This window comes from Bos indicus, chromosome 22 (genome assembly GCF_029378745.1).
Source record: "Bos indicus isolate NIAB-ARS_2022 breed Sahiwal x Tharparkar chromosome 22, NIAB-ARS_B.indTharparkar_mat_pri_1.0, whole genome shotgun sequence".
NCBI lineage: Eukaryota > Metazoa > Chordata > Mammalia > Artiodactyla > Bovidae > Bos > Bos indicus.
The window spans coordinates 31,729,717-31,741,453 of record NC_091781.1 but is presented as its reverse complement, the minus strand read 5'-3'; the positions used below and the strand labels follow the sequence as shown (position 1 = coordinate 31,741,453).

General features: G+C 45.5%; 1 protein-coding gene across 5 annotated transcripts in view; it reads left to right on the top strand.

Annotated features, from left to right (window-relative positions):
- Window positions 1–442: 442 nt before the first annotated feature.
- The window catches only part of MITF (melanocyte inducing transcription factor), a 228,783-nt gene continuing 217,488 nt past the window's right edge, over window positions 443–11,737 (top strand). For 2 of the 5 annotated variants that reach the window (XM_019984618.2, XM_019984613.2), the window contains exon 1: window positions 444–710. In XM_019984618.2, coding sequence (XP_019840177.1) covers window positions 607–710 — 104 coding nt within the window. In that variant the 5' untranslated portion in view covers window positions 444–606. Of the gene's footprint in view, window positions 711–11,737 lie in introns of all 5 variants that reach the window. The other 3 variants (XM_070776328.1, XM_019984616.2, XM_019984614.2) reach the window with 2 other exon arrangements.

The following is an 11,737-nucleotide window of genomic DNA, read 5'->3' as shown; positions in this document are numbered from 1 at the left end:
AGCAGCGCTGTAATACATGTAGCCTGATATAAAGTCTATTTAAGAGAGACTTGAAGGCTGAAACTTTCTAGTGCCAAAACCCTTTACTATTTTTTTTTTTTTAATAAGGACTTGGCGTGCCCTCGCGAATGTGTGAGCTTGGAGGAGGAGTGATGGTAGGAGAACAAAGCTGAGTCCATTCTTATTAATATTAAATGGTCAAGTCTGTACCCTTGAAGCTAGTGGAGAGAGAGAAGGGAGAGGAGCTGCTGACATTGACAATGAATCCAAACAGGAGTTGCACTAGCGGTGTCTACCACGTTGCCTCTGCCCTCGCTTAGCCTTCTGGGAATTGTAGTTTTGTGTCGAGCGGCTCCTCTGGCAAGTCGGGTATACTCGGCCCGGCTGTTGACTACAGATCCCAGACGGCGCCGGGCAGCCGCCCCTCCCGTCCCTGTTCGAGTGTAAACTCCCGGCGCCGGGGCGGGCGGCCGCGCGCGGGCCAGCGGGCTGAGCTCTGCACGGCTTGGGGGCACACCGCTCGGGGGACCCAGGCCCCGCCACCTCCCCTCCGACCCCGGGCTCGGTTCTCAGTTTGGAGCAGTGCGAGGACGGGAAGCTGGAGCCATGCAGTCGGAATCGGGGATCGTGCCGGATTTCGAAGTCGGGGAGGAGTTTCATGAAGAGCCCAAAACCTATTACGAACTCAAAAGTCAACCTTTGAAGAGCAGGTGAGTGGTGACAGCTGGAGGGAGGCGCAGCCCGCACCTGGGGGACCGGTTGCCTCCCACTCTGAGGCGAGGAAAGCAGCTGGCTCGGACTCTGGGACAAGGACCCCGTGCCCTTGCCCCGGGGCAGAGGGCGAACTGACCCCCGCAGTTGGGGGTCGTGCCGGCCGGACGGGTGCACCAATGAGGGTCTCCGCCCGAGCGCATTTTGGGGGCGCGGCGGGCAGCCCCGGACAGCCCGCGAGGGCGACGGGACCCCTCAGTTGGGGATACCAGCTGCGGAGAGCGGGTGGGGGCTGGGGAGTGCCCCGACGCGGAGGAGGGGGAGAAGGAGCGCCGGGCCGGGACGCGCTGGTGAGTTTCGAGTGAACCCCTTTTCTGAAAATCCCAGCGGCCTGAGAACTTGGGGGAGGAGAGCTTACGGTGGATCGAGCGCGACCTTACAGGCAAGCAGTTAGCTCATGTGTTGTTGGCCGCTTAGGAGTCGGGCCCCTTTGGGAAAGCCGACCTCGGGCCGCCTCCAGGTGAGGTTTCCCGAGCCCCGCCCCTGACCTTCCCGGCCGCGGCACCCCTGTGCGAGAGGGGCGGGGTGCGAGGTGGGGTGGGGCGTGTCTCCTCGTCCAGGTGGAACTCCCGGGCTTTGGGGTCCCATTCAAATACAGGCCTGGAGGGAAAAAAAAAAACAACTTTGAGACGGAGATTTGGCGAGTGACCGCTGTTGGGCCGGGACACGTCTTTCATTCTCCGGGCACTTCTAAAACTGTTTGGGAGGAGAGTGAAGACACCTGCTGGTCTGGCGTCGCATCACCCCTAGTGCCCACTGCTTACGCTGCCTCCACTCCCACTTGTCCCTTGGAGCAGATTAGGTGTCTTCTTCCTCTCTGTCCTGTGGCCACTCAGGACATTTCCAGGTCAGTTGAGGCGCTGAGAGTAGAGAGGGTTTAGTTCCACCCCTCAGTTGTGAGGTAGCATGAGGCTGGAACTGGAAGCTTCAGCAGTGCTTCTTCATCCGTCTCAAACCTTCCTGCCGGCCCCTCACTGTCAATAGTGTTTGGGTGAAGGGGCCTGGCTATGGGGGGAGAGGGCCCAGAAATCATGGTGAAGGAAGGACTGAATCCGGAGTGAAGGCGTGTGATCACAGCTGCTGGGGCATGGGGGATTGGTACTTGTGCAGTTTAGGTTCGTTTCCTTCAGGGCTGTGTCAAACTGAATCCACTTTGGGGAAGAACTGCTAAGAGCACACCGACTGGGTGGCTGAAGCAGCCTCTTGGCAGATGCTTCAGGGAGATTGGAAGGAAACCTCCTATGTAGTTAGTTGCCTAAAACCAGCCTTTAGTTGGTGGTTTCTCTTCATAATGGCTGTTTTGTGTGTGAGCCTAGATTGTGTGTGTTGGGGGTTGGGGATGTGGAGTAATAGTGTGTAAAGGGTATTGTTGGTTATGCTCATTGGGGCTTTATCTGTATTCGGCTGAAGGGACCAGTGTTTTACCGAGCAGTCTCTGCTTTTGCTTCTATAAGCAAATGCTTACATGGCCAGAATGAGGGAGGGAGAGTGTGTGTGTGTGTGTGTGTGTGTGTGTGTAGTCCTGAAAGACATGAATTAACCGGACTGTTTGGAACATTTTTGATGGTAGCTGATACATAACATTAAATAAATTTGAGAGAGTGAGGAAAATACCATCTGGAAAAACCCAAATGAATGCCATGAAACTCACGTTGGAGGATTTGGGGCCTGTTCTTTTTCAAGAGTCGGCAAAAAAAAAAAAAAAAGACTTGCAAGGGTTGAGCATCCTCAGGAGCTAGCTTGCACGTGTAAAGAAAATTTCGGGGATGTGGGAAGCGCTGGTTTCACACGCTGAAGCTGGAAACAGGTGCAGGATGGAACCGGTGCACAGAGGAAGGCTAAATGAAAAAAGTTGTAAAACTTGTCTGTGGAGCAGACACATGCTCTTTGAAATAAACCAGTGAAATAAAATCTGTGAATAAATATATGGGGTTGGCAAAATTTCCCTATAGTACAGTTTTCCACAGTTGTCTGATGTATTGTCATCGACATCTGTTGTGTGACTTTGCAAGGGCTGCATGTTCAGGGCCCCCTCCTTGTGGCTTTTTGTCTTAAGTCTTTGACTGGGACCTCCCTTCTTGTAATCTTGGTTGGAAAAAGTTGAAATCAGAAGGGGAAGATGGCTGCAACTGCCTTGTCTATCAGTTGTATTTTCTGGATTGTCTTTTGGAGTTGAAGATATGTCTAGAATCCTCCTAAAAAAGAAACTGTTAATTGCTCAGTTGTGTCCAACTCTTTGTGACCCCATAGACTGTAGCCTGCCAGGCTCCTCTGTCCCTTGGATTCTCCAGACAAGAATACTGGCGTGGATTGCCATTCCCTTCTCCAGGGGCTCTTCCCAACCCAGGGATCTAACGTGGGTCTCTTGGATTACAGCCAGATTCTTTACTGTCTGAGCCACCAGGGATGCCCCTAGAATCTGCCTACTTGTCATCAACTCCTCTGCTCCCACTTTGGTTCAGACTGCCACCTGGCCTCCCTGGCTAATTATCTCTTACCTGTTCTCCTGCCTTTATCCTTGCTGACTCTCAGTGGATTTTTCAACACAGGAGCCACAATATCTATGTTAAAACTGGTTTTCAACCTGAATGGTGGCTTGCCCCACTCAGGGGTCATTCAGCAACGTCTGGAGACATTTTTGGTACAATGGATGAGAGTTACTACTGGCCTCTAGTAAGTAGAGAGTGGAAATGCTGCTGAGCATTCTCCAGTGCTCAGGACAGTCTCAAATGAAGAATTATCTGTCCCCAGATTGTTACTGCTGAGGTTGAGAAACCTCATGGTAAATGTATCACATCATGTTCTCTCTTCAGAACCCTCCCTGGTATCAGTAGAACTCGAGACCCTTGAAGTGGTCCAACGCAGACCACTTTATGGGCGGGCTCCCTGTCAGCGCTGACTGTGTGTGTCTCTTGTTGCTGCTCTCCTGGCTCCCTCTGCTATAGCCAGCCTCCTCACCATTCCCGGAACACTCCAGACCTCTCCACCTCTGGCCCTTTGTAAGCTGCACTTGCTGGGGCCAGCAAGTGCACTTTCTGTCTTTGTCCAGAGAGCAGTAGCGTTCATTCCCTCCCCAGCCGACTTCATGTCTTCCCTTAAATGTCATTCCTGCCTTGAGCATGCCCTGTGCTGTGGCTCTCCTTCTAAACTCTGTGTCCCTTGCTCTGCTCAGTTTTTCCCACAGTACTTGCATTATGACCTAGTCTATCATTTTCTAATGGGTTTCAATTATGCTATGTTTCTCTGTACTAAATTGCAGGGTCCAAGGGGACAGGAATTTCTGGGTCTTCCTGGTTTACTGTGGTGCCCCCAGAACCTAGAACAGAGTTTCATCATCAGTGCTGTTGACACTTTGGACTGGATAGGTCTTTGCTGTGGGGGCTGTCCTGGGCGTTGCAGGATGTTTAACAGCATCGCAGGCTTACCTGCTCAAGGCCATAGCATCCCTCCTCAAGTTGTGACATCCAAAAATATGTCCAGACACCACCAAATGTCCATGGGACACAGACTCACCCCTGTTGCAGATGAAAAGGCCTAGAACAATGCCTGGCACAATAGTGTTTTGTTGTTTGACTATGTGTTGTTTTCTCCCTTTGTATTTAATTCTGGATGGGCTATTTGATTCTGGTTTTTGCATTTAAGGCTGCCTTCCTTTTAAAACAGGTATCCACCGTGCTGTCTCCAAAGAGGAGTTTATATATTCTTCATTTGGATTAGGCTTAGATGTGCAAGTGTTTGATGAGGAAAGACAGTTTCATTCCTAACCCAGACCTCCTAGACTTTAGGAATGTGAAGCCAATGGATTTAGGTGATGGAACCCCACTTTGGTCACGACGACTGGAGAAGCTGTGTCCTAGAGAGACACACACAAGAGTAAAGGGTCTCCTGAAGAAATGTTTGCAGTTTGGTTCCTCCCCAAAGGTTTTTGAAACCTTGGTGTATTCTCCTGGAAATGAGCCGTGAATGGTGGGTGGCAGAGGAAAGGTGCCAAGTATGAGAGCGTGAACCCAGATAGCACACACGAGCACAGTCAGGTCAGGGTCAGATGTGGAACCACTGAATGGGTCCCTCTCCGGGAAGGGACTCTCTGTAGGGCTTTAGGTCCCGAAAAAGATTTTTTTTAATATGTTAGCATCTTTCAGGTTCATAGTTCTTTTGTTTCATTTACTTGGTGCTAAATTCTGTGGCTTTGTAGCTGCTAATGCCCTTTTCCTGGACAGACTTCAGAATTGATTTAATCTAATTCCAGTTTCTCCTCTTCTCAAAGTTTTAATAATGGTTTAGATAATGGTTCTTTAACTTCCCACAAATTAGAAATGGGAATGAAAGTGAGTATTAGGTTTATATTGGCAGGATGAGATAGAGCAATGGTTCCCAGATGCTGATTCAGAGAGAGGTGTGTGAAATTGTTGCAGATTTGTATTCAGATGAGAAAGAAAAGATGGTTGTGTCCAACTCATGCTCACATGCATGAATTTCCATGTAAAGCCACTGCCATTTCTTGGATTTATTCTGAGATTTTTCCTGGGCTTCCCAGATGGCACTAGTAGTAAAGAACCGGCCTGCCAAGGCAGGAGACATAAGAGATTCAATCCCAGGGTCAGGAAGATCCCCTGGAAGAGGGCATGGCAACCCACTCTGGTATTCTTCCCTGGAGAAGCCCATGGACAGAGGAGCCCGGGGGTCTACAGTTCCTAGGGTCACAAAGAGTCAGATACAACTGAAGCAACCTTGCATGCACCCATATCTTCCTATTAAAAATACCCTTTCCTTTATAAAATGAAATGAATGATTGTTCATTCTTGGCAAGACTGAACTGTCCATCTTTTATTGATTTTGGAAAGTTTTCTTGATTTTTCTTTCTGTCTAATCTGTAGAGAATTACTTTACATGGAGATTTAAGAGGATTGTTCTGTCATTTCTGTCCCTAACAAGCTAAGTGACCTTGGGGAGGCTGGGTGACCTCTAACCTCAGTTTCTTCATCTGGCAACTGAGGGGCCTGCCTCCTAAGGGTCTTAAGGACATTAATTGTGACATTGACTATGGAAAAGTATTAGCATGATGCTGGGCACATATTTAGTGCTCAGTAAATGTTAGCAGATGTTCTTGTTATTTCTCTATTACTTAGCAGTGAGTCCTGACCTTCCAGAATGTGTTTGCATTTGGTTGACTCTGGCTTTCTTCTCTAAGGGCCAGCGTTGTTATGCAATAAAATTATCCCAAGTTTAGTAAAATCTTTTTGCTTTTCCTCCTAATGAGGTGCTGCAGATAAATCTTTTGTGTTTTATAATTTTGATGCAGTCCTTAACAGTTTCTTTATGCTGGTTTAAGAAAAAAACAAAAACAGAACATCGGTGGCATCATCACATACATACAGATTCATATTCTACACATATCTGTTGAGTACCTGCGAATTCATACCAATGAACGCTGTTAACATTTACTGAGGCCGCACTGTGTGCCAGCCCCTGTCCTAAGTGGTTTTACATGTGTTAACTTGCACTAACTGCTTGAGATGATAATAATAAATAAGAACAATAATGTTGTGGATTATAATTTTAAAAACAAGTAACATGCAGTCCTTACTACATGCCAGGAATGATTCTGGGTATTTTACTTCTGTTAACTCAGTTAAGTCTCACTTCTACCTTGGGTGCTTGTATTTTTGCTGTTGACATTTTACAGAGAAGGAAACCAAGGCATCACGATTAGGTGGGCCTGGTTCTGGCTCTGGTCCTGGGCTCCAGTGCCCTACTCTGGGCTGCCCTGTGAAAGGCATGGGGCCTGCCTGTGCTGCGTCTTCTCCAAAACTCACCTCTGCAGCGGGAGGGAAGGGAACACACAGATCCAGCCAAACATACAGGACGGAGTGTGATAACCAGGGGCATGAGCCATGGGAATGTAATAGAGGAAGGGAAACTGGGGTGGAGTTTTGTCAGTAAATAAGGGTATTCAATTTTGGCATTGAATGTCAAGCAATACTCAAAGCATAGTTATTTATAACATTAAATAAAATGTTACATGCCTTGGAAGGCATGATCTTTTTTTTTTTTTTTTTTTTGCTATGAACCATTTTTAAAGTCTTTAATGAATTTGTTATAATATTGCTTCCATCTTAGCTCCCCGTTCAGGGATTAAACTTGCACCCTCTGCATTGGAAGCATGGAGTCTTAACCACTGCACCCCCAGATACATTCCTGCCTTTATACTTGTCACCAGAGTCCCAGCTCTTTCTCTTGCTCTGTGGGCACCTGGGGTGGCAGAGACTGGATCCACATAGACAGGTTCAGAAGTAGCCATGCTTAATTAAGCACAGTGCCCGTGGCTTTGCTACTTAACTGATGTGTGTGTGTTCACAACTAGACTCTTAGCCTCCTGGACTCTTAATTTCTTTACCTGTGAAGTGGAATCTATAGAAGTGTCTTCTTAGGATTGGTGGAAGTTTTAAAACGGAGATAACATGTGTAAATGTGCTTTGTAGCGTGCCTAGCACATGCTAGTAATATTAATTTCTTCTCTTCTATTTTACCATGATTGCAATTTCCCCCCTCCTCATCACAGCACTAAAGCAAGTGCAGAATTATGTATCTGAAGCAAAATAGACAAGATTGAAGTACGTTAACCTGGCAGATGTTCAGATCTTATTATGCAAATTGCTTGTATGGTATGATTAGATGGAAAACTTGATTAAAGTGGGATTCTAAGTGTTGGTTTTGTGTGTTATTGGAGATTTCCTTTTCCCGAGTACTGCTATTTATAGAATTATTTAAGTGTGTGTATGTGTGTGTGTGTTTAATTCCCTTTGAGTTCTGCAGTGCCGTTTGCACAGGCTGATGTTTATATCTGCTCCAGTTGTGCAAGAAGTGGAAAATATCCTTTTTTTAGAACAGGTCACATGTGCTTACTGTCAGGAATAGGACCTCAGTGTAAAAAAATGTATCTTGGGACAAATCAAAGTTACTAAATTTCCCCTTCCAACTGCTTTGTTTCAGAACTGGCAGTATTAGGATAAATAATAGGAGAAAAATTTGGCTAAATTTTTTTTTTTGGTCATTTTTCACGGACGGTAAGCAAGAGTTTCATTTGTTTTGTGTGTGTGTTTTAAGTATAAAATGTACTTTGCTGTTAGGTCTGTCTCATCAAAGTAAATTATAAAAATATGTTTGACTCATCTCCAAATATGCATTATTTGGAGAAAACAGTCAGGAAGGCGGGTCGGAGATAGTCACTGTAGTTGCCCAAGCTTTTCATATTGTAAAGACAAATGTAGAGTTTATAAGGAGGTTTTTGTGAGTCTGGTGAACAGTGTGTACTTGAGGGCAAGGAATCACAGCAAGCCATGAAGGCTGTATCTTTCCTGAGCCAGCTGAGGGCGAGAGGACCAGCGGGCAGATCTGGGATCTCTGTTGAAACACCCACACCCTATTTCTGTTCCGAAGGACTGGGGACCAGGCTGCTTGTGTCTCTAGGTCTGGTCTTAAACACGGCCACCTTCTTTCTTTGCTGCATCCTCCTTCCTGTGGCCTTTCATGCATGCTGTGAAGGTTAAAGACATACACCTTTGGAGTGTTCGCACAGAGGTTGAACCAGGGCAGGCTGAGAGGAATGCAGTGCTTCAGGAAGTGGAGACATGGTGAGAGAAAGACTCACCAGGAAGTAAATGATACCCCAAAGTCGTGAGCCCCTGTTGTCCTCCCCAGGTCATTTCTCAAACGTCACTCGGTCGCTTTCAGCAAAGGCAGTATAACTTTGGGGTCAGAGGGACATGGAATTGTTTGTTTTTTTTCTTTCCTGTACCTACCTCATTTCTCCCCTTCTTTACAACACTTATTTATTAAGTGCTTATCGTATGACAGCTCTTTGCTGGTGTAGGGAATCAAAAGTAGAATCAGACAGACTAGGTCCCTGCTAGCATGGTGCTCTCATCTTGGAGGTGGGGGGTATAAGCTGATAATGATGCAAATAGATGAATAAGACAAGTTTTCATGCTAGGAAAACGAAATAGAATGTTATTGATATAGAGTGCCTGGGAAAGAAGTGCTTTATTGGATGGGTCTTTAGAAATGACCTCATAGAGGAAGTGATTTGCAGGCACCAAATGTCTGAGTTAAAAGTGCAGATCTTGGTGCTGCCATTCGCTAGCTGTGTGACTTTGGACAAGCTCACCAACCTCTCTGGGTCTGAGTTCCCTCCTCTGTAAGATGGAGTGAAAACTACCTTGCAAGGCTGCTGTGAAGATGAAAGGTAATGCATGAAAAGAGGTAATATATGAACAATGGAGAAAGACATGCAGGCATTCATCTTCACCATAAATAAGTGTTTATAACTAAGTCTTAAATGTTTTTCTAATGTCCAGGGAGTCAGAGATTTATGCTTGTCTTTACAAATCTACCCCTGGACTAAACATGGAGATGGGTCTTGGTATTTTTATTATCCTTCCTTTCTTCCAGGATCGTCTTACTTGAATTGTCCCCTTGCTCATTTCACTTTTGTTGCATTGAAATCATTCTGGTCTGGCCATACTTCCTTTATGTTTAGGAACAGTTTTTGGCTGCATTTTGGTGCAAAGGAGAGGGCCATGTCACCTAGGATTAAAAAGTAAAGCCTGAGATTGATTTTAGCAAATACACACGCACACCACAAAGAAATGACCCACGTAGAACTCCTGACTCCCAGGGCTGTTTTCAGCCCCTGGGTCACATGCTTCCTGTCTACACTGATGTGAAAATGTCAGTGTTCGTGCAGAAAGTAAAAGAAGAAGCCTCTCCTCCCACGCACCACTTCCAGCTTCCATCAGAGTTGACATCCATAGGCAATGGCATGTTTTAATTCACTCCTTTACGAAAGAAATCTTCAAAGCATTCAAATTACAGTAGCTGTGTTCTTTGATTCAGGTGTCCACGGGAAAAGGGTCTTGGGTTGCGTGGGAGCAAATGTTTTAAATCCGAACGTGGTAAATTGAAATTTTAGGGAAGGCACTGGTAGAATGGTGTCTTTCTATAAGAAAATTGTGGGCTATTGAGCAATTTCAGGAAGGCTTCTGTGGCCTGCGCCCTTGCCACCCCCACCCCCGAGTGGGAGAACTTGCTGACACATTCACACACATTCCCCTACTTTCCCGCAAGGTCAAGAGCCGATGGGAAGGGTGGTCGTCCCCACTGATGGGACCATGTGTAGCTTTTGTAGGATAGGTTTTCTTTCTGGGAAGCTTAACTGGCTTCCACTGGAAGAAGATTTGAGGCAGAGAAATGTTATTGAGCCCAGTGGTTGAGGTTGTATATCAGATCAGGATAAAATAGACAGGAATGCTGTACTTACTTTGGTACCTTTTCTGTGATACGTTCCTGAATATTAACTGGTTCTAAAAAACATACATTAATTTTTTAACTGGAGATTGGAAACTTGATGAAGGGAAAAGCACACAGAAAACATAAGGATGATTTTCCTGTTTAACTTGGAACCTAGCGCAATCCCTATAAAGCCTACCTGGGCACCTCAGTGAGATGTGGCCACCTTGTTCCTCTTGCCTGAACCTGTCCCAAACAGTTGGAGGTGGTATTCACAGGCACTCCAATATTGTAACAATCCCTTCTCTGTCAAAAGGACTGAGTATACTTCTGTTTAATTTTTTTTTGCATTTGAAATCTTTTAGCAGTAAATGAAAAGGTATTATTTCGGGGTCAGATTGCTCTGTGTAAACTGCAAATAACTTGAGAAATAACTCAAACTCAAATAACTCATAAGTCTCAAATAACTGCATAACTTGAGAAAATTGGCATCTCAGCCAATAGAACCTTTTGCAACAAATTTATAATACTTGGGGCAGAGAATGACTGTGAATAAGCATAATGACTGTGAATAAACATTAAAATAGTATTGGCCAGTTAGGATCATTTCCTTTTAAGGGAAAAGGATGACACCAACTATGTATTCTTGAAAAGTCTGTTCATTTTTCAAGGTAGAGTTTACAATAGCTTATGTAAAAGAGTCTCTAAAAATATAAACAGCTGGCATGATTCCTGGTGACATTCCAAATAAAAGTTTGCCCGTTTGCTCCAAAGAAGCATGGTTAGAGAGTAACCTTTGAGAGAAACTGGCCTCTGGCTTGTGGTGTATGGGACAATCGGTGGGTAGACTTTTTGGAACCACATCTTGCATCACCTTGGCATGGTCATTTATCCACTGGTGTTTAGGTAGATAAACACTAATCACATCTTATCTAGATGAAGGCTGGAGGTATAAATGCTAAATGACGGGGTCGTGAAATGCAACTCTGTCGATATTGATAGCGTGTGGGTGCTTTATATCACTGTTGATTCAGAAGTGAATGAGAGAATTTGATGCCGTTCACTTGATCATAGTATTGCAGTTGCTAAAATGCACGCTTTAATGGCAAGGGGCTGAATGGCAAGAACAATTAATTGGGATTTGTTTCTGGAGTCAGTGATATACACGTCACTCTGCTGGCCGAGGTACCCCTCTTTCTCACTCTTGGTTTCATACACCTGTCATCTTTCTAATCAGATTTCACTGGCAGCCAGCTCCCTTGTCCTCATGTGTTTCCCCTAGTGGGCACTTTTATTTTGCCTGCCTGTAATCACTTTTCCAAATTCTTGTAACAGCCCCTTCCCACAGCTTAGCCTACATGCTTGAGTTTCATGGCTTTGGGGTGGAGAAATTGATACAGGCTCGCCATGCTTCTGTATCACAGGGATCGGTTTCAGGGAGTTACATGTAGACTAATGTAATGAATCCCAGGATTTGCTTGGGTGCTCACAGAGAGTCTCCTTTTATTTCCATTGATCTTGAACTTGGGAAGGTTGTTGTGTTTTAGAATGAAGCCCTAACTTGGAGGCAGAGAAAAACTAAGTCCTTATTTTGGGTTAATGTTAGTTGCTATAACGAAGTGGCAGATGATAATCATATAAGTAGTAGTTCCTGGTAGGCAGACAGCTTTCCTCCATG